This window comes from Panthera uncia, chromosome D1 (genome assembly GCF_023721935.1).
Source record: "Panthera uncia isolate 11264 chromosome D1, Puncia_PCG_1.0, whole genome shotgun sequence".
Taxonomy (NCBI): domain Eukaryota; kingdom Metazoa; phylum Chordata; class Mammalia; order Carnivora; family Felidae; genus Panthera; species Panthera uncia.
The window spans coordinates 47,178,718-47,201,274 of NC_064808.1; the positions used below are offsets into that span (position 1 = coordinate 47,178,718).

Here is a 22,557-nt window from a genome sequence, read left to right on the forward strand (position 1 = left end):
CTTATGCTAATTTAACACTACTTCTCAAAAGTTAGTGGCTGATGCATGCACTCCTATGGCTATGGTCATCATGGTAAAATCTCCAGTCATTATTTCATGTCTTTTTGTTCTGTTTCACAGCTATTTATATACCATTATTCCAATGGGCTACCATACCTAGAGAATTGTATGAGAGAAAAGGAGTACAAATCCATCCCTATTCTTGGAAAAATAATCTTTGTTTATTATTTTTGAAATAAAATCTGTATCATTATATTACAGACTACTTTCTAAAATACAAGAAATTCAGACAATCTGAAAAATCAGCACTAAAGGAAAAGACTGAAGAAGCTTTAGAAAGGAAGAATTTCAAAACCTAAGCTTGTCCAGCCTATTTAAAAAAAAAAAAAAAAGCCTACTTTCTAACTGCAAGGATTCAGCAGTTGTTGGGTTTTCTAACCATGCCCACTTACAGTGTTTTGGCTAGAAAGTACTATAGCATTCAGGACTGAAGGAATTGTTATTTTCTCACCATCACATGACAGATATCTGAAAAAACAAATTAGAACTACAGGGAATCATTTCAGCAGGGAGTGAATGATCTGTTCTTTCCCTTACTCTCCAACACTTCAATATAAGAAGGAGAAAATATGATTTATTTTAATTTTTAAGTCTACTTTGTTTAGGAGGTACTCAGTGAAATAGGAGGATGGCCCAGGCTTTGTTTTATTGGGTGTGTGTGTTGTTTTAAGAAAACCTACTCACTTAGTTTACCTATTTACCTATGCTAAGTTACTTACATGATATCATAGAATGTGATCCTCTAAAATATTTTTTCCCCAAGAGTTTATTCTTATGAAATGAATGTTTTTGTCTCCTTACAACAATACTGAATAGCACATGAATCAACTAAAAGTTATTTGGGAGTGCTCTGCCATTCTCATGCTTAAGATCAACATCCTTAGGGCACCCGAATAGCCTAGCTGCCCCTACCTTGCTCTCCAGCCTCATTTCATACTGCCTTCCCAGGCAGAAGTGCCACACTGGCCAGGCTTCTTTTAGTCTCTCCAATTTACTTTGCTCTCCCCAACCTCAGGGCTTTTTGTATTTGCCATTCCCTCTATTCAGAATGTTCTCTTACCTTTGCTCCTTATTTCCCCTCCCTGCGAAATCCCTGCGTCTCCACCTAATTAACCCCTATCCACTCTCTAGATCTCTCGTAGTAGCTGTTACTTTAACCTATGTAAGAAGTGTGTCTAGCTAACCTGTACTGAATTTAAAAATACCAGAAGGCTCACACTGCTTTTGCAGGGGATGTATTGCAACTATTTGCATTCACATCCAATTATATGTAGGGGTCACTTTATTAAGCAGCAAAATAACTCACATCACTCAACTTCAACTCAAACCAAAGCCTAGACTGCTCTAGACAACAGGGGGGCAGTGGGTAACACGTGCCCTGCTCTGCCTCCAGGTGTGCCAGGGTCCTCTGCTCCTGCAGCTCAGGCCACTGTCACTTGAAACACATGTGATCTCAAAGTTGGAAGGTTCCAGGGCTTCTTTAGGGATAATTACAGCTTTTCTTGCCAAACGGAAGCCACATTCAAGAGGCAAAAAACCCTTCATCACGTATGTAAGCATGACCGAGGTCTGGCACCACAGCCTGGCCATTTCTCAGAAGAAAAATAGCAATTCAAGCTGGGTATCCTAAATCCATTTTATTCCCATCTTTCTGTTTCTTTAACAAGAGGAGAACTAAACAGGGGTAAAAAGAAAAAGAACCTCCCAGGCTAGATTAACTTCCCTTCTTATACATCCCACAGCACCAAGTACCATTTTTTGCTACCACTTATTACAGTTGTAAATTATATATTTGTGTGATTATTTGAATGAAACTTTATGATCTGAGAAAATGCTATGCATCATAAATTATGGTAGCTGTTGATTCCCAGAGAGAGAGATTTATTGGAAAGAACACTTACCTGGGGGAGGCTCAAAGAAGGCTTCCTGCTCCTCCTCGATGGGTTCAGTGTCATTGTGGGCCGTCCGTTTGTGCATGGCCAGTGTGGAGATCTGCTTGTAGGTCTTCCCACAGTGATTACAGTTGTATGGTTTGGAATGAGTGTGAACAACATGATGTTTGTACAAACTGGAATATTCTGTAAACCTTTTGTCACATCCAGGGACTGTACAAACATATGGCTTTTCACCTAAGAACATACACACATACACACAAAAATCAACTTTTACATATATGAAGGCATAATCAATCCATTCCTCCCATGGGGAAAAAAAGCCTCTAATGGCAAAAATAGATGTCTATCAAATCTCTCTTTTTTTTTTTTTTACAATTTATTTTTGATAGAGAGAGACAGAGCACAAGTGGGGTAGGGGCAGAGAGAGAGGGAGACACAGAATCCGAAGCAGGCTCCAGGCTCTGAGCTGCCAGCACAGAGCCTGACGCGGGGCTCAAACTCACAAACCACGAGATCATGAACCTGAGCCAAAGTCGGACGCTCAACTGACTGAGCCACCCAGGCGCCCCCCCTTTTAAGTTTTATTATCTATTTATTTTGGGAGAGTCCAAGTGGAGGAGAGAGAGAGAGAGAGAGAGAGAGAGAGAGGGAACCCAAGCAGGCTCTGCACCAGCAGCATGGAGCCATACCTGGGGATCGAATCCACGAACTGTGAGATCATGACTGGAGTCTAAACCAAGAGTCAGACACTTAACCAAATGAGCACCCAGGTGCCCCAATGAACTGTCCAATCTCTTTCTATACTGCTACGAGGCAGAACACAAAAAAAGACTCCCTATGATTTTGTCTTTGTTCAAAAGGCTGTCTACATTCTAAGTCTTATCTCATGCCCGAATACCACTCTTCCCTTCATTTCAAGGGATGAGAAAAGTAAGGATAGAGATGTTGCCCAGGGTAACTCTAAGCTTTGATAAAACTAATTTATTGTTACCTATAACTAGACAAGTCAGTAACATTAATGCTGTATTAAAAATGACAATAATAAATGCAATGATTACTATAACAAATGCAGCTTTCCCTAAGGGTTTTATAAGGATAATAAAAAAGGTCTAGAAAGTCTACTAGACATAGTCTGAACACTTCAGTAAATCTAAAAGGACATATTCATATAATTTCTAAAATGTGCATACACATGTGTGCATACAAGTGCATGTCTTACTTTATTCTCATTTTATACCTTCCTTGGATAACTGCATTTTCTTGTATGGTTCTAAACACAGTAAAACCACCCATAAATAGTAAAAAAATCTCACACTAATATAATCTGTAACATAAATCTTGAATATAAAGTAATGGGAAATTGCTTCCTGTCCTCTGCCCAGTCTATAGTCTCAAACTAGGGCAAGGTTAAGTTCTTATCTTGGTAGATGATCATGGGAGACATGTGTTGAGGGCAAGCCCAGGCACGGAAAGGGCAGGCAATTCCAACAGAAAACCAGTCCCATTGATATTTAGGCTGGAGCAGAAACCGCCACTAGGTGGCACCAAACCACAGTCAAGATGTAAATGATTTGAATTGCACTTTGGAGCTCCCTACTGGTTATCTGCATAGCCTCAACTGGGTCATCTAACCAACCTTGCAAGAGTGGATTGAATTTTACATGGCTGAATCTTTGTACTCCACTTACTGCATAATGCGGGCATTTACTATTATCATCTACCTGATGATCACTAGTCAATCTTTTCTACCTCTTGGGTCAGACCAACATTTCTAACTGCCTACTGCACCTCTCTACTTCAACAATTCTCAATCATGTACACATATGAAAGACCTGGGTTTTTAAAAATATAAACTGATGCCTGGGCCTCATCCCAGTAAAATTATGTCAGAACTGTGCAGATAGAATATGGAGAATTCTATTTTTAGAAAGCGAATTCAACAGGCAGCCACATTTAAGAACACTGCTCGGGGAGCCAGTCAGTTAAGCATTAGACTTTGGCACAGTTCATGAGTTCAAGCCCCACACTGGGCTCTCTGCTGTCAGTATGGAGCCTGTTTCAGATTCTCTGTCCCCCTCACGCTCTGCCCTTCCTCTGCTCTTGTATGCATGCTCTCTCTCTCTCTCTCTCAAAAATAAACATTAAAAAAAAATTAATTAAAAATAAAAGCACTGCTCTTCTTAAATGTCCCAAAGATCAGTATAGCTAAACTTAATGTGAGCATCCCTCTTATTGGAATCTAATTTGCCCATTAAACAGGTGAACAGCAAACTTTCAGGTAATGAGTCTATATTCCATTTGCTTTAAATGGGTAAAATAATGTTTTCTCAGCCCATCTAAAAATCCCAGCCAATTTCCCCAAATATCATAAAAAGGCCCTTAAGCACCTGTGTTATAATCCACTAGGAATGTTTACATAATATTAAGATAATATAGATAAAATACCAATTATCTAGGGGTGCCTGGGTGGCTCAGTTGGTTAAGTGATTTGATTTTGGCTCAGGTCATGATCTCACGGTTTGTGGGTTTGGGCCCTTTGTCAGGCTCTTTGCTGACAGTGCGTAGCTTGTTTGGGATTCTCTCTGTCTCTCTCTGGCTCTCCCTCACTCGTGCTTTCTCTCTCTCTCTCTCTCTCTCTCAAATAAAAAAATAAACTTAAAAAAACCCCAATTATCTAATTATTTAACAGTCAATGAACTCAGTAGTGGGTATATGTCTGTGTGTAACACACAATGATACAGTAAGTATCAGACAGGAATTCTGTTTTCCTTCTACACCACAAACATGTAAAAATCAAATCTCTTAAAGACATAAAAGGAATACAAATTATAGTAGCAAAATATCATTTTTCTTCTAATCTATGGTTTTCTTTTCCAGGCCTCTGGGTTTTCACAGTCTTTTCCGTTTTCTTAGAGAACACTTTAATAATGTAGGAAACATGGTGATGGACTCAGTCTAAAAGTCCATTTCCCCTGGGAAAGCCTTCCTTGAATACTTCTCCATTCCCACAGAGACGGCTGCTCCCCCTCTCTACTCCCGTAACATCTTGTCCACGCAATGGGAGAAACTGCACTCTGTAGCAATTAACTATCTGCCATCTCTCCCCAGTTCTACTACTCTGGACTATGTCTTATCTGTCTCTGTACCTCTGATGCCTGGCAGGGGAACACACAACAGATGCTCAGTCTGCTGACTAAATGAAAGTATACATGCTAATGTGAAGTTTTTTTAAGTTGCTTAATCCCTCCCCACCATGCCAAGTGGTAGGAAGGAGAGAAGGAAGGAATTACTTGGAAATGGGTTTATGGAAGAAAGATGGAAGGCAAAGAAATCAAAACCTGTTACCTGTGTGTATCCTCACATGATTTTTATAATTGGTTGCACTGGCAAATGCCCTCCCACATCCTGGTTCTGTGCAATAATAAGGTCTTTCTCCTGTGTGTGTCCTAATATGCACTTTTCTGATATTTGATGTTGTAAAAGACCGACCGCAGCCTTCAAAGGGACATTTAAAGGGCCTTTCTCCTGAAAATACAAAAAGGAATAAATTAAATAGTGCAAAAATACATAGAAAATTGAAATGTCTTATCCTTCAATTCTGCCTAGGATCATACTCATAGAGTCCTTCTGCACTTCCCTTTCAGGTTTTTTTCCCCTATGAATAGCGTCTTCTACTCCCAGCTTAAATTTATATAGGAGAATCTGAATATTATTCAAAACTTATCATTGCACAACTTTCCAAGAAGGAATCATCCAGATGGGCATATTAAAAATGAGCTGAGAAAAGCAGAGAAAGAAATATCATAAAGAAATACAAAAGAAAAACAGAGTTAGGGGTGCCTGGGTGGCTCAGTTGGTTAAGTGTCCGACTCGGCTCAGGTCATGATCTCACGGTTTGTGGGTTCGAGCCCTGTCTCGGGCTCTGTGCTGACAGCTCAGAGCCTGGATCCTCCTTCAGATTCTGTGTCTCCCTCTCTCTTTTCCCCTCCCCCCATTCATGCTCTGTTTCTCTCCGTGTCAAAAACAAATAAACATAAAAAAAATTTAAAGAAAAAAAAAAGTTAGGAATAAGAATTATGTTAGAAAAACACCAGAATCCCCAAAAGCTTATCTCCTATTTTATTTATTATGTAATACTTCAAAGAAAAATGTATGTTTTTTAAAAATGCAGTGTCTAGCACATAATATGCATCACATATACTTGCTGAATATATTACTATTACTATTCTCATAAACTAAGCTTATGAAAAAGTCTATCCTGCCAATTATATTTCTTTTCTTCATACCTGCTTTATACAACCTCAGAACCCAAAGGGCCTCTAAACTGTCAAGCATGAAATAATAGCCTTTGCTTTTGATGCTTTTTTAGAATGAGTTCGAATTAAGCAACAACTCTTGTGATATATAAAAATCTCTGTGTATAGATAGATAAATAGATATAGATATTTACCCGCACATATAAAAGTGTGTTATTTTTCTTTTGGTCAAGTAAAATTAAGATTTTCCTGCTGGTAAAAAAAACACTCCAAAAGATTTCTGCCCTCAAATATGAAATCATTTAAAAAGGAGCAGGAATCTCTGATCCTTTCTTTAGAGAAAGTTTTCTTTCAATATGTTAACTTAAAGTAAGTACTTTGTCTTGGGTAAGTCCCTTCTCCTGTCTGGATCTAGACAACCTTAACCTTTTCCCGGCTCTGCCGTGTTGGGATGATAAGGAATCAAGAGTTCTAACAATTCCCATGGTGATATATACACTACTACACTACTCCTCTGACTCTATAGGACCTTGCTTTATTTTTGCACTGAAATCACTTGTTTGTAAAAGTCATCCCTAAAGCCCCCTTACACAACCCAACTTTTTACCAATGAAAATACTTACGATTTAAAAACTGATACACAGGGGCACCTGAGTGGCTCAGTCGGTTAAGCATCCGGCTTTGGCTCAGGTCATGATCTCACGGTTTGTGAGTTCAAGCCCCGCATCAGGCTCCGTGCTGACAGCTCAGAGCCTGGAGGCTGCTTTGGATTCTGTGTCTCCCTCTCTCTCTGCTCCTCCCCCGCTCATGCTCTGTCTCTCTCTCAAAATAAATAAACATTAAAAAAATTAAAAAAAATAAATAAATAAAAAAAAAATAAAAAAAAAATAAAAACTGATACACAAATATGTAGTTTGCTAAATGCATACTATCAAAGGAATCACAATTTCAATGTTTTGACCAAATATTAATAGAACTAGATTATGGTTTTATATAACTATTACATAACAAGTTGGCATTATATGGTAAATCCAAATAGAATTTGCAGGAATTTGGAAAAACATGCTTCTGATACAATGGATAAAAATAAGTACATGAATGAAATAGAAGCAGAGACCTACAGCTTTGTTTGTAAACACTGTATAGTCATGTATTTTTTTTTAAGTTTATTTATTTATTTTGAGAGAGAGAGAGCACAAGCAAGCCTGTGAGCAGGGAAAGAGCAGAGAGAGAGAGAGAGAGAGAGAATATGAATCCCAAGCAGGCTCCACACTGTCAGCACAGAGCCTGATGTGGGGTTCGAACTCACAAACTGTGAGATCATGACTTGAGCTGAAATCAAGAGTTGGATGCTTAAGTGACTGAGCCATCCGGGTGCCCCCTGAACATTAAAAAGCAAAGCGTATCTGGGATCAAATCTGAGCTAAAAGTTAAACTTTAATGAATGGACAAATCCTCCATGGAAATTTGCTAAACTATTTCAGAATACTTAGTAGCACCTGGGGACAAAGTTATCACACTATGTTTAAACCATCTGTAGTAAAATTTCAAACTAAATTATTAAGCTATATATAATATGCTTAATCAATAGCTTGTAACAGTACCTCTTATCAACAGTTTCTGGAATCTTTCCAGCTCTCATCCAAAGCAAATAATTACCTTTATAATTGGTTTTCCAATTCTACAAATAATCAAGTACAAGAAAGGGAGGGAAGGGGAAATATAAACAAAGTACCCTTTAGGAAAAGGAGAGAAGGAAGTTTAAAGGGAACGAGATATGATCACAAGGAAGTAACAAGCCTTTCTTTCTGTGGGGCTGTTAGGAGTTCATTTTCTTAAGCAATAGCTTAATATAGGAGAAACAACACTGAATTGAGAAGGAACTGGGTGCCTTAGGTTCTGGTCTCAGTTGGGCTAGTACACAGACATGCAATCCTAGGTAAATAAGCCTGCTGCTCAGATAATACCTGCAAACTGAATGGGCTGGTTGTCTATGACCATTGTTCACCTTTTTTAGGGATATGGACCCCTTTGAGATTCTAAAAAAAAATATGAGCCCTCTTCCTGGAAAGAATTTCTGGAGTTTAAGAGAAGTCCTTGAAGCTAACTCTGAAATGTCCAGAGACTCCTTCCCCAAGTCCCCTCCCTGCAGATTAATTCCTGACCTGAAAAAAAAAAAAAAAGTCCTGGCCTACATACAGTTATTTGTTTATACCAGTACCTGTATGAGTTCTTATATGTTTCTGCAGATCTCCTGAAGTTTTGAAAGACTTAGTACAATTATCTTCTGAACACCGATATGGCTTTTCTCCTGTATGAGTTCTGACATGACTTTTTAATCCATAACCTTTAAGAAAAACGTAAAGAAATTTAATTATATGAGACCCCTCTAAGCATGCCCACTGAGATTAAACTATTGAAAAATATAGTAAACACCAAGGATATAATACTAGGCAAACACAACAGAACAACCATTAACAATGTGTAAGAGTGTAACAGCTAAGGACTGTCCTGCTGGAAATGCAGTACTTTCATCTCTGTCTAGAAGAGGTTCTATATGTTTCTTTTTTTAAACGGCTCCAATCTTATTAGACGTTCACAACTCATACCCCAAAAGCTTGAAATGGAATCAAGACATTAAATGAGGACTAAGGTAGAAGTCAGGAGGCCAGGCCCCAACCCCTGCTAAGTCCTAGTTGCCCATGGTTCCCTCAGGTCTATCCTAACGTTAAAGTCTGTGTCAGCTTCTAATGCTCAGCTTTTACTTTTTTGCTAAAAGAAAGCTGAGTGTGGAGTGAAACACCAGATGCAGTAGGCAGAAATAGGCCTGAGGAGAAAAGTGAGAACAGAGAGAGAGAATAGAACAAGCAGGAGAAGAGGAAGTTAAGGGAGAGACTGAAAAACTGGTCACTGTGCATCCACAGATTCAGACAAAGGCAAGGGATCAGTTCCTACAGCTGGCCTGTCTCTGTTTGCCCCCTAAGAAAGACCAGGAAACAAAGAAAATTCATGTTTTTACCTGTTGCAAATGCTTTCCCACAGCCTAGGTGCTCACACTGATAAGGCCGGTCTCCTGTGTGTGACCTCTCATGGACCTGTCATGAAAATACAGGCATGATTCTACTTCCTTTAGGCAATTCCTCAGGTAGATGGTCTCAACATAGACCTGGTTTTTTTTTCCCTCTGTTGAATTACAGCTGACCTTTGAACATGCAGGGGTTAGGGATGCTGACCACCCCCCACCGCTGACCTCCTGTGCAGTGAAAAACCAGCATAGAACTCCTGACCCCCCCCAAAAAAACTTAACTACCAACAGCCTACTACTGAGCAGAAGCTGATAACAGAAAGTCGATTAACACATTATTTCGTATGTTATATTCTTACAATATAGTAAACTACAGAAAACGTTAAGATAATAAAAGAAAATACATTTACAGTGCTGTACTGTATTTATTAAAAAAATTCACATATAAGTGGATATGCACAGTTCAAAACTGTGTTGTTCAAGGGTGAACTGTATTTTGTTGTTTGTATGGGTTTTTTTGGAAAAACAAAAGACAACCTTTCTCAAAAACTGTAGCCCAACAGTTCTCAATATGCTAAATGCTATATGTTATGAAGGATGCATTGTAATTTTTTTTTAATGTTTATTTTTGAGAGAGAGAGAGAGAGAGAGAGAGCGAGCAAGCGAGCATGAGCCGGGGAGGAGCAGAGACAGAGGGAGACACAGAATCCAAAGCAGGCTCCAGGCTCTGAGCTGTCAGCACAAAGTCCAACGTGGGACCCGAACCCACGAACCATGAGATCATGACCTGAGCTGAAGTCGGACACGTAACCGACTGAGCCACTCAGGCACCCCAAGAAGTACTCATTTTAAATAAGGAACAGGAGCATTAGAGGTCTGAGTTTTCCTACAGTGGTCAAAGGTGTCTGTATGGAACATATACATAGCGAGAGCTAGGATCAGAGCATAGACAGAGGCCACGCAATGTAAGGTTAAGAGTGTGGCGGCTGCTGCTACAGGGGCCTTGCCAGGAGGCAAGGCTTCACCATGAGGTGTTTGCCTTCTCTAAGCCTCAAAGTCCTTTCTGTAAAGCCAAGACATAACTATATCTAGTGTAGAGGGCTGCTGTGACGAATGATCATGACAATGGCCAACATCTACTGAATCTTTACCATGCACCAGGTCATTCTTTTCAGTACTGGTACGTATACAGTATCTACTTATTTATTTCTCACAAGCACTGTGTGAGGAAGGTACTTTTACCATAAGGAAAAAGGTACTCAGATGCTAAGTAACATGTCATGGTGACACAGCAATAAGTAATGGAGATGGGCTCTAGGGCTGCGACTCCAAATATGCTAAATGTTTTTAGCCTTGCTAAAAGCAAGACTTCTGCTTCCTGACACACTAAGTTATTCAATAAATGTTAGCTATGGAGTTGTGGTATGTTGTGTTTAGCTGCAAGCAAAATACCTGGCCTATATATTTGAAACATGAAACACATTAACACCAACTTCTGCTAGATTTCAGCAAATCACTGTTAACAGAATGATTACACATACATCTCTCATAAAATTATATAAATTTCCCATTTGACAAAAATATATTCAAATATATAGAGTATCTACCATGTGCCTGGTGGTATTTTGGACATTAGGGAGACAGAGATGAAGAACACATAATCCAAGCGCTCAGAGTTGAGAGTTTCTGAAATCTGCGTATGGCTTCACGTGATCTGTGTAAGAGCATGAGCGTGTGTCTATATCTTGGTAAGTGAGGGAAAACAATGGCATTTGAATACTACAACTATATCATGTTGGCATTTAATGTCCTAGGTACTGTCATAACTAAATACAGCATTTCCTTTATATATACCTTAAGATGATGAGCCGTTGTATACAATTTCCCACATCCATCATATTCACATCGAAATGCCTTCTCTCCACTCTGCTGAGACTTAGCAGTTACTCTTGTTGCATGTCCTTGTAAGACAATCTAGATGAAACAAAAAGTACGACTGAAATTATTTACACGGAAATAAAATAGATGAAATTATTATTTTCAGAATAAAAAAGATAAAACTGCAATGTGCGTTTCCAGATTCAGATCATCATTTTACAAAGATTCTATCATGTTGAGCCAGCTAGGTTAATTCTGTTCTGTGACTGAAGTCAGCGGCTGTGGAAGAAATCAAAAGGAGATCCACAAGGGGGCATAGCTAGAGCTCACAGATCTATTCCCATTCTAGAAAAATCAACCCAAGTAGCATCTCCATTGTATGCAGGTATTCCATGATGTGCTCAAGGGATCTATCTATCTATCTAGATAGATATATTATATATTATTTAGGACATGTGCCCTAAAAACAATGTAAAGAGCACTTTCAATTTCAAAAGCATTTCAAAGCAATGGAAAAGAGAGGCTTATGACATTGGGGTCCCCTGCGGGAGACATTACAATCCATATGATCCTACTCCATAACCTTTATTCAGTAGAAGATCATTTTTCTGGGACTCAACACCACGAGACTTCAAACAATTGTACTGATTTTAGAAGCTTTTTAAAGACAGCCACCTATTTTAGAAATTAAGATACCATAAAAATGGAAGACTGACTTTCTACTCTGCAGGCCCTGGGGTGACAGAGCTGTAGGTTAGGGCGAGCTGTCTCGAAGTGAAAACAAGGGGTGGAGGTGAGCAGTCCAGACAGAAGGGAGAGTATGACCAAAAGTATGGAAGGGTGCCTGGAGGAAGCGGAAACTTACTATGAGACTGTCATGTCTATATGACAGAATGAATAACAGGAAAAAGGGAAGATTAGGACCACATTTGGGAAGAGCTTTAGATGCCATTCTGAAGAGTAAACCTCGATAATGAAAGCAAAGGCAGGCATTAAGAGTTTTCTTTAATGGGAATGCAAGCTGGTGCAGCCATTCTGGAAAACAGTATGGAGGTTCCTCAAAAAACTAAAAATAGAACTACCATACAACCCAGCAATTGCACTACTAGGCATTTATCCAAGGGATACAGGTGTGCTGTTTCGAAGGGACACATGCACCCCCATGTTTATAGCAGAACTATCAACAATAGCCAAAGTATGGAAAGAGCCCAAATGTCCATCGATGGATGAATGGATAAAGAAGATGTGGTATATATATACAATGGAGTACTCCTTGGCAATCAAAAAGAATGAAACCTTGCCATTTGCAACTACGTGCATGGAACTGGAGGGTATTATGCTAAGTGAAATTAGGCAGTCAGAGAAAGACAAAATCATATGACTTCACTCATATGAGGACTTTAAGAGACAAAACAGATGAACATAAGGGAAGGGAAACAAAAATAATATAAAAACAGGGAGGGGAAAAACAGAAGAGACTCATAAATATGGAGAACAAACTGAGGGTTACAGGAGGGGTTGTGGGAGGGGGGATGGGTTAAATGGGTAAGGAGCATTAAGGAATCTACTCCTGAAATCATTGTTGCACTATATGCTAACTAATTTGGATATAAATTTAAAAAAATAAAAAATAAAACAAGTTAAAAAAAAAAGAAAAACAAAAAGTTTTCTTTAAGTTTACTTATTTAAGTACTCTCACACCCAGTGCAGGGCCTGAACCCAAAACCCATGACCCAGAGATCAGGAGCAACGCATTTCTCTGACTGAGCCAGCCAGTTGCCCCAGGCATTAACATTTTTAAAGTAAAGGATTGACCAAGATCAGCTCTGTGTTTTAGAAAGAGAACTCTGGTAATGGTGTGAAACAGTGAAAGACAAAAGAGGCAAGGAGAGTAAAAGAAGCTTGTATGATCATGAATATGGAAGGAAAAAGTGATGAAAACCAGCCTAGGACAATGACCATGGAATTCAAAGCAATAGATGATTCTGCAGCTATTTTAACGGTGAAGATGGACAGAATCCAAATTTCAAAAGCTAAATTAATAGGCTAATGCTATAACAGGTATTTCAGGGCTCTATTGGTTATTTCAGTAAAGGATGTATATAGTCTTTGTGAAAAAAAAAAAAACCTGATATATTACCATGAGGGAAATGTCTCAAAGGCAACAGAGAAGCTAACACCAGTGAAATACTAACCATCTTCTAAAACCATCTACAGAAAATGACTTTATTACTATCTTGCTTAATGTACGTTCTGAGAATTAAGAGATAACCTTAGCTCTGCCATAAATTCACTGCGTGACCTGGAGCAAGTCATGTATGGCTTGTTTGCCTGTCTGTATAGAGAACACATTGTACTAAATCAGTGATTTTTTTTTTTTTAAACATTTTAAAAATTCCTTTACCAGATGAAATCTTACACAGCAGTCTACTGTGCAAAAAGATAAAGACATTCCTGCTTCTGCTGGCCCAGGCAGGCATGGGTAGCTCTGCTAGTCCCTGAGGGACCTCAAAGAAACCCTAGGATCCCACCCCCGCAAAAATCAGAGCTTGAAAACTGCTGTACAAGAAGAAAGTGCTAAGTCCCTTCTAGCTTTAGCATCTTAGAGTTCTGAGAAGGTGCAAATCCCACTGGTAAATAAAGGGCTGGATCTGAGACTGAATTCCAAAGTGACTTCGATAATACAAGAGGTTAACTACCATTTATTGAGGAGGTGCTTTATGTGATGCGCTGTGGTGGGTGTTTTGCATGAGCTGTCTTACTGGTCCTCCAAGACTATCCAATGAATTAAATATTTCCTGTGATTTACAAATAAGAAAAATGAGGCTCAGGGTAGTTAAGTAATGTAACTTGCCCAAGGTCCAAGGCTGGGAAATAGGACTTGAAGCAGATTAGCTCTAGAGTTCACTCTACTAATCCCCCAGTGTTCAGGATGCAGTAACCCAGCAGTAACGAACTGGCAGAGCTCTGTAGTCAGAGAGGGAGAGACCTGGCAGGTTTGAGAATAACTGGTCATTTTACTGCCTAGTTCAGGACTTAAAATTCCATTTATTATAAAGTCCTGATGCACACAGCAGACAGAACTTTTGTTATTTGATGTGGGTAAATTTCTCTCTTAGGATGTAAATAATTTATACTCTTGAGGAAGGATAAAATGAAAGCAACTTGAAGAATTTTTTAAAGTATGTTCTCTTTCAAGAAAGGAATTAATCAAAAAAGTATGGCAACAGAGGGATCTTTAGGGAACCATGAGACACCTCAGAATTGCCAGGAAGATTTAAAACACAAACAAAAAACCTCCAGAGATTTCTACCAATGATTACTATTGGGTAGTGGTCCCTTCACTTTTTATTTTTACCTCTACACCATTTGGATTTCTTTTTCAAGTATACATACAATTTGACTCGTTTTTTTAATGTAATATTTTTTTTACTTGAGTATAGTTGACACACAATGTTACATTAGTTTTAGGTGTACATCACAGTGACTGAACATCTCTATATGTTATGCCATGCTTACCACAGCGTAGCTACCATCTGTCACCATGTAACACTATGATAATACCACTGACTATATTCCCCGTGCTATGCCTTTTATTCCCTCAATGTATTCATTTCCATAACTAGAAGCCTGTATCTCCCCTCTCTTCCACCCATTTTGCCCATCCCTCCACACACCTTTCTCCTCTGGCAACCATCTGTTTGTTCTCTGCATTTATAAGTCTGATTCTCCTTTTGGTTTGTTAATTTATTTGTTTTGTTTTTTAGATTCCACATATAAGTGAAACCATATGGTATTTGTCTTTCTCTGACTTATTCCACTTGGCATAATCCCCTCTAGGTCCATCCATGTGGTCACAAGTGGCAAGAAATCATTATTTTATGGCTGCAAAATATTCCATTTTATGTATCTCACAATTTCCTTATTCATCTATCAATGGACACTTGGGCTGCTTCCATATCTTGGCTACTGTAAATAATGCTGTAATAAATGCAGGGGTGCATATATGTTTTCAAATTAGTGTTTTCAAGTCCTCTGACCATTTTTTTTTTAATTTTTTTTTTAACATTTATTTATTTTTGAGAAGAGAGAGAGAGAGCATGAACAGGGGAGGGTCAGAGGAAGAGGGACACATAGAATCTGAAACAGGCTCCAGGCTCTGAGCTGTCAGCACAGAGCCTGACGCGGGGCTCGAACCCACAGACCGCGAGATCATGACCTGAGCCGAAGCCGGACGCTTAACCGACTGAGCCACCCAGGCGCCTCCCTCTGACCATTTTTAATCAGATTATTTGTTTTTCTGGTGTTGAGTTGTGTAAGTTTTTTATATATTTTGGATATTAACCCTTGATTGGATATATCATTTGCATATTCTTCTCCCATTCAGTAAGTTGCTTTTTTGTTTTATTGATGGCTTCCTTTGCTGTGCACAAGCTTTTCATTTTAATGTAGTCCCAACAGTTTATTTTTTATTTTGTTTCCCTGGCCTTAGGAGACACGTCTACAAAAAATGTTGCTGTGGCCAAAGTCAAGGAAATCACTGCCTATGTTCTCTTCTAGGAATTTTATGGTTTTAGGCCTCACATTTAAGTCTTTAATCCACTTTGAGTTTACTTTTGTGTATGGTAACAGACAAGCAAAGAAATAAAAGGCATCCATATTAGAAAGAAGTTAAACTTTCACTTTTTGCAGATGACATGATACCATACACAGAAAACCCTAAAGATTCCACAATAAACTATTAGAATAAGTGAATTCAGTAAAGTAGCAGGATACAAAATGAATATGCAGATTGGTTGTGTTTCTATATACATTAATAACAAAGAAGCACAAAGAGAAATTAAGAAAACAGGTACATTTAGAATTGCACCAAAAAGAATAAAATACTGGAATAAACCTAACCAAGGAGGTAAAAGACCGATACTCTGAAAACTATAGAACGCTGATGAAATAAACTGAAGACAATACACAAATGGATTTTCTAAAAGCAAACATGATTACCTTTTTTTAAAAAACCAAGTATACAGCAGCTATCTATATAGTAAGTTCATTGGTCATTTTGGGGTTTTTCTTTGTATTTTTCTGAATTAAAAAAAAAAAAAACAACCTCTAAAAATATTATTAAAAAAAAAAATTCCTAGGTTCTATCTCAGACCTACTGATCAAATCTCTGGAAACTGATCTCAGCCATGAGTTATTATTTTATTATTAAAAAAATTTTTTGGGGGGCACCTGGGTGGCTCAGTCGGTTAAGCGGCCGACTTCGGCTCAGGTCATGATCTCGCGGTCTGTGAGTTCGAGCCCCACGTCGGGCTCTGTGCTGACAGCTCAGAGCCTGGAGCCTGTGTCAGATTCTGTGTCTCCCTCTCTCTGATCCTACCCCCATTCATGCTCTGTCTCTCTCTGTCTCAAAAATAAATAAACGTAAAAAAAAATTAAGAAAAAAAATTTTTTTTTAATGTTTATTTATTTTTGAGAGAGAGACAGAGACAGAGCGTGAGTTCAGGAGGGGCAGAGAGAGAGGGAGACACAGAATCCGAAGCAGGCTCCAGGCTCTGAGCCATTAGCACAGAGCCTAATGTGGGGCTTGAACCCACGGACCACGAGACCATGACCTGAGCTGAAGCTGGATGCTCAACGGACTGAGCCACCCAGGCGCCCCAGTAATGAGTTATTTTTTAAAAGTTCTGTAGCTCAATCTCATTTTTGTCCCTGATTAATAACTACTGATTAAATACCTTTCTTTTAGAGATGAAGAGGCTCAGAAAAGCAAGGTTCATTTCCTCAAGATCACATAGTTAGATAAAAGCATAGAAAATACATATGAAATATGATCCACATTCAAACTGCCTATATCCACAGGCAGGTTTGGGGGTAATTCTCCAGCCTACTTTCTGGGAGAATCTGCCACCCCACCCATAGACCCTGATAACCAGAAAAGATGGTGTATGTAAGGCTGGCCAGTGGTCTATGCCCTATGTGGCCTAGCTTATAAAGTCAAGCTAATTTTGATAAGTCAAACCCACAAATTTTCCCTCCCTGGAACATGACCTAGGAAATAAAGGAAAATCTTGAGTTGGCTTTGGGTGGGAAGCCTGAGACAACAAGGCTGTGATGAGCTACATGTAAACTCAATGACACAAAAAGGAAGCCTGTCTGCAGAGAAAAGAAGGGAGCAGAGATACCACGGAGGAGGCAAGGAGGAAGAGAAAGGAGTGGGATTAACCTCCGGTCCTGACTTCTTTGCAATTCTGGTTCCTGTGAAGCCCCACAGTTGTTCAGCAGTTCCTGTTCTCTGCTTCTTACAAGCTCTGCTGTATCCTCATAATATATCTCTTTTTTCCTAAACTGGCTTGACTGGCTTTCTGTGTTTTCCAACTATTAGAGCTCTGATTAAAAGTACCAAGCCAAAGAACTTTGATCTCCAATATAAATAAAATTAGTTTCAAATGAAGTCAAAACTAATGGCACTCATGAAAAAAGTCTTAGTATTCTAATACATAAAGCATCAACAATGCTATATAACGCTGACAAATTATGTTCTCATATATTAGCTAGAATCTTAATCAAATGAAAATCTTATTTGGTTTTCATAATCTCATAAGATGGGTAAGGCAAGATTATTGTTATTTTCATTTAGTGGATAAGAAATCTCAGATCCAAAAAAACCCCAAAAACCTCAGATCTAGAGAAGTCATGTAATTTGCTCAGTCACACACCTACTACATGGCAAAATAGAAACTCTACTTGGATTTTTTATTATACATGTGTGCTACTTGAACCCCATCAGCCTTACAGTTCTCACAAATGAACACATTGGCATTCTTAAGTAGAGTACTTTGGATCAACGTTTTCAAATTGGGCACCACTGATATTTTGAACAGGGTAATTCTTTCTGGGGGGGCTGTCTTTATGTCTTGCAGGACATATACCCACTAGATGCCAGTAATACTCCCCCAATTGTGGGGGCGCCTGGGTGGCTTGGTTGGTTAAGCGTCCAACTTCGGCTCAGGTCATGATCTCATGGTCCATGAGTTCGAGCCCCGCATCGGGCTCTGTGCTGACAGCTCAGAGCCTGGAGCCTGTTTCAGATTCTGTGTCTCCCTCTCTCTCTGCTCCTCCCCTGTTCATGCTCTGTCTCTCTCTGTCTCAAAAATAAATAAACGTTAAAAAAAAAAAAAAAAAAATACTCCCCCAATTGTGACAACCCAAATTGTCTCCAGACATTGCCAAATGTCTCCTGGTGGGGGCGGCAAAACTACCTCCATATGAGCACAGCTGCTTTACATACTCTAGGTCTTTTTTTTTTTTTTTTTTTTTAAAGTTTATTTATGTTGAGAGAGAGAGCCTGATCAGGAAAGGGGCAGAGACAGAGAATCTCGAGTGAGCTCTCTGCTGACAGCCCCAACCTGGGGCTCAATCCCGTGAACCATGAGATCATGACCTGAGCTGAAATCAAGAGTCAGAAGTATAACTGACTGAGCCACCCAGCACCTCAAACTCTAGGTCTTTCTTGTCTTATGACAAGAAATTTGGTTTCATGTAAGAGATCAGCTCAGCAGCACAACTAGTATGTTTATATTACAGATGGAAGAAAAAGTTCTCAACTATAAGCATCAAAATGAAAAAAGTCTAGAGCTTTGAAACAAGACTATTTACAAAAAATCTGCTTTAGCTACAGACTTTTTATTGTTCATTATTTATTTTAAAGTTCAGCCAGGCACAGAGTTACAGTTCTTAAGCATTCTAGCACAAGTAGGAGTACCAAGAGATAAGCCAAGAAGTTACAGGTGCTGTTTATTTGCAGGGGTTCTTTTGGGATATTTTGACCCTTTAATACTATGTACTGGGCTCTCAACCTCAAATATGATACTAAACTATATCAAAGGAGGGAGGTTTGGGGCACTTGGGTGGCTCAGTCCGTTGAGTGTCTGACTTCAGCTCAAGTCATGATCTCAAGGTTCATGAGTTCAAGCCCCACACTGGACTCACTGCTGTCAGCATGGAGCCCACTTCAGATCCTCTACCCCCCTTTCTCTGCCTCTCCTCTTGCTTGTGCACACTCTCTCAAAAATAAATAAACGTTAAAAAAAATAAAGGATGAAGGATTCGTGAATTTCTGGTCCAGCACTAAAATGATGAAAAGAAATTATGAATCACAAGTGCAAACCACATATATAATTAAAAATGTTCTTGGGGCATCTGGGTGGCCCAGCCAGTTGAGCTTCTGGCTTTGGCTCGGGTCATGATCTCATAGTTTGTGGGTTCAAGCCCCACGTCAGGCTCTGTACTGCCAGCTCGGGACCTAGAGCCTGCTTTGGATTCTGTGTCTCCCACTCTCTCTGCCCCTTCCCCACTACGCTCTGTCTCTCTTTCTCAAAATTAAACACTTTTTTTTTTTTAATTTTTTTTTCTAGCAGCCACATTTAAAAAACAAAAAGAGGGGCACCTGGGTGGCTCAGCCGGCTAAGTGTCTGATCCCTGATTTTGGCTCAGGTCACGACCTCACAATACATGAGTTTGAGCCCCGCATCAGGCTCTGTGCTGGCAGTGCAGAGCCTGCATGGGATACTTTCTTTCTCTCCCTCTCTGCACCTCCCTTACTCACTCTCTCTTGCTCTCTCAAAATAAATAAACAAACATTTTTTAAAAAGTAACAAGAAACAGGGGAAATTAATTTTAGCAATTCTTTTATTTAACCCAGTATGTCTAAAATATTATCATTTCAACGTGTAATCAATATGACAAATTATTGAGATATTTTATATTCTTTTTTTCATAATAAGTTTTCAAGTGCTGTATATGTATTTTACACTCACAGCACATCTTAATTCTGAGTGGCCATATTTCAAGTGCTCAACAGCCACATGTGGTTACCATATTGGACAGCCTACATCTAGTCTGTAAAGGAGGGGTACAAAGAGCAAAGGAGAAAAGGCTACAGTTGCAAAAAATCCTAGTCAACTTCCTTCTGTTTCTTTGTCTATTACCACCAACACCAAACGGTTATATGTCTGCGGTAACAGGGCTTTTTATGACATTTTGCTTTAGCAATACTGAATTCCTAGTTATGTTTTTGGATCCAGAAATTAATTACTGCTGGCAACAGATAGACTTTAATGATAATAGTATATTATAATGTTACACAACCCAGTGGTAAATTCACTCATTTTTTACAAGACCCATTCTGTATTAGTTTACTACAAGTGTAACTCTGTCTCTCCTTAAAAATGTTCCATTATTTGGGGCGCCTGGGTGGCGCAGTCGGTTAAGTGTCCGACTTCAGCCAGGTCACGATCTCGCGGTCCGTGAGTTCGAGCCCCGCGTCAGGCTCTGGGCTGATGGCTCGGAGCCTGGAGCCTGTTTCCGATTCTGTGTCTCCCTCTCTCTCTGCCCCTCCCCCGTTCATGCTCTGTCTCTCTCTGTCCCAAAAATAAATAAAAAACGTTGAAAAAAAAAATGTTCCATTATTTAAAAACTTAATTGTTAGTCACTAATAGGAGATAGACTCTAAGGCACTGACCTACATCTCTTGAATGTATTTACACTACGCTTGCATTTTAGTAGAGTATGTCTTAGGTGGATTTGACATCCTGCAGTTCAAAAAATAGTTCTCATTTTATGAATTCAAACACTTGAAAAATTTGCCAAGAATCACACAGTTGCAAAGCTGATGGGCTTGGTGAATTGCAAACTGTATTTATACTACTGCCGCTTCATGATACCATCTCAGAGAATAAACAGAAATACTAGCTATTCAGCAATGTTTAGAAGCATGAAATTTCTACCAGTGATTTCAGTTATTTTACCATTTATTATTATTATAAATGTAAAATCTTCTTGATAACCCCTAAAAGTATCACTCCATGTTATTAAGTGTGATGCTAATGCTCAAGTTAAAATCGTGGCCCTGAAGCAATAATTTTAGAATAGGAGTTAAGTATGATAAAACTCTCAAAGAATGCAAACAACTACCATAGGGGAGGAATCAGCAAAATATTAGAGATAACTGCTGATATTTTCTCAAGGAGCAGAATTAAAGCAAGAATGTGCTACACTAATTATATACAAGCTCCAAGACACCCACCCAAACATGTCCCCCACAAACACAAAATTCAAAACAGAAGCTTTAATTAATCTAAGTTTTGGATTTTTGACTTGTAGATGTCCCAGGAAGCATCTGTGACTGCTTTGCACTTCCTACAAAAAGCTTTCCACAAAACTTTTAGAGACACTGCTGCTCTGGGCTGTTGTCTGGATAAGAGATGACCAATGACTGGACCCAGGGTGAGCATCTAAAGCAAAGTCAGCCAACCCGTGGCCCAGGAAGCAGTCTGGTACAAAAACCATAAACAGTTTTACTCAGTAGGAACAATGATGACTAGCTAGGCTGGACCTTCTCTTCAGAAGTTGAAAAATAGGGTATGCAGGGAATCAGATGGGAGTGGAAGAAACAAAAAGACACAAAGAAGAAAGTAGTGAGGGTGAGTGAGTCCCCAAAAAGGTGGAGCCCTAGAAAAAGAATCCACAAACAACCATGGGTGGGGGCAGTCAGAAGACCATCTGGTCTCCAAAACTGCCTTGGATTCCAGAGCATAAACTTCATTTGGATTTCTGTGATATTTCTATTGCTTTAGTGCCACTCTGCAACCACACATAATGAATCCTGAAACCTGGGGTAGTTCAAGAAAGCTACTGCCTAATACATACACTCTTTCTCCGGAAAGATTTTCCTAGAGAGGCAATGATTTAGCTATTGCTTTCATCCACAGAAGGGCCTGGAAATGCTAAGGGAAAGAGATTCTTATATAAAAAAGTAGCTTTCCACACCTGCATTTTCTTCTCTTGCTCATTCTCTCCAATTATTCCAGTACCTGCTACACTTTCACTTCCATCAATGGACACCTGTAGGAATAAAATAAAGCTTAACAAAGTTTTACATTTTGGTATTTCTTTAGGTTGGGTGACAAGTACACAGGGATTCATTATCATTTATTTTTGTGTATGCTTGAAATTTTCTACTATAAAAAGTGGGGGGGAAACCCTTTTAGTCATATGAAAGATATATGTTCAATATAGGGAAAAAAACCCAGCCCTTCTGATGTAAAATGTAATTGAGACTTTCCTTCATGTTTTCCAATCTCTAATTTCTGTTTCTTAATTCATAAGCTGTTCCATCTATACCTTATTTTTTCTTTCGCGGCACTCATCCTTGAATATACATCTTTTTGTGAGTTATCTCTCACCATTTCTTTTGTAGAAATTCTTATTTCATTCCTTTTATCTTTATTCAAATAGTTTTTTCTACACTTCACTTCTTTTAAGATAAATGCTGATCTTCTCCTAGAGGCTTATCTGATTTTGACTTTGAATTGCTAGTTTCTTATTTGATCAAGTATGCTTTTTAATTTTATTTTAATGAAAAATAAAGAAGCCATATCTG

General features: G+C 39.0%; 1 protein-coding gene across 3 annotated transcripts in view; it reads right to left on the minus strand.

Annotated features, from left to right (window-relative positions):
• Positions 1-22,557, minus strand: part of ZNF143 (zinc finger protein 143) — a 55,148-nt gene that overhangs the window by 12,116 nt on the left and 20,475 nt on the right. For all 3 annotated transcript variants that reach the window (XM_049650331.1, XM_049650334.1, XM_049650343.1), the window contains 6 exons: positions 21,945-22,019; positions 11,091-11,210; positions 9,231-9,306; positions 8,433-8,558; positions 5,301-5,480; positions 1,962-2,189 (listed from right to left, as the gene is read on the minus strand). In XM_049650331.1, coding sequence (XP_049506288.1) covers positions 1,962-2,189; positions 5,301-5,480; positions 8,433-8,558; positions 9,231-9,306; positions 11,091-11,210; positions 21,945-22,019 — 805 coding nt within the window. The remainder of the gene's footprint in view (positions 1-1,961; positions 2,190-5,300; positions 5,481-8,432; positions 8,559-9,230; positions 9,307-11,090; positions 11,211-21,944; positions 22,020-22,557) is intronic.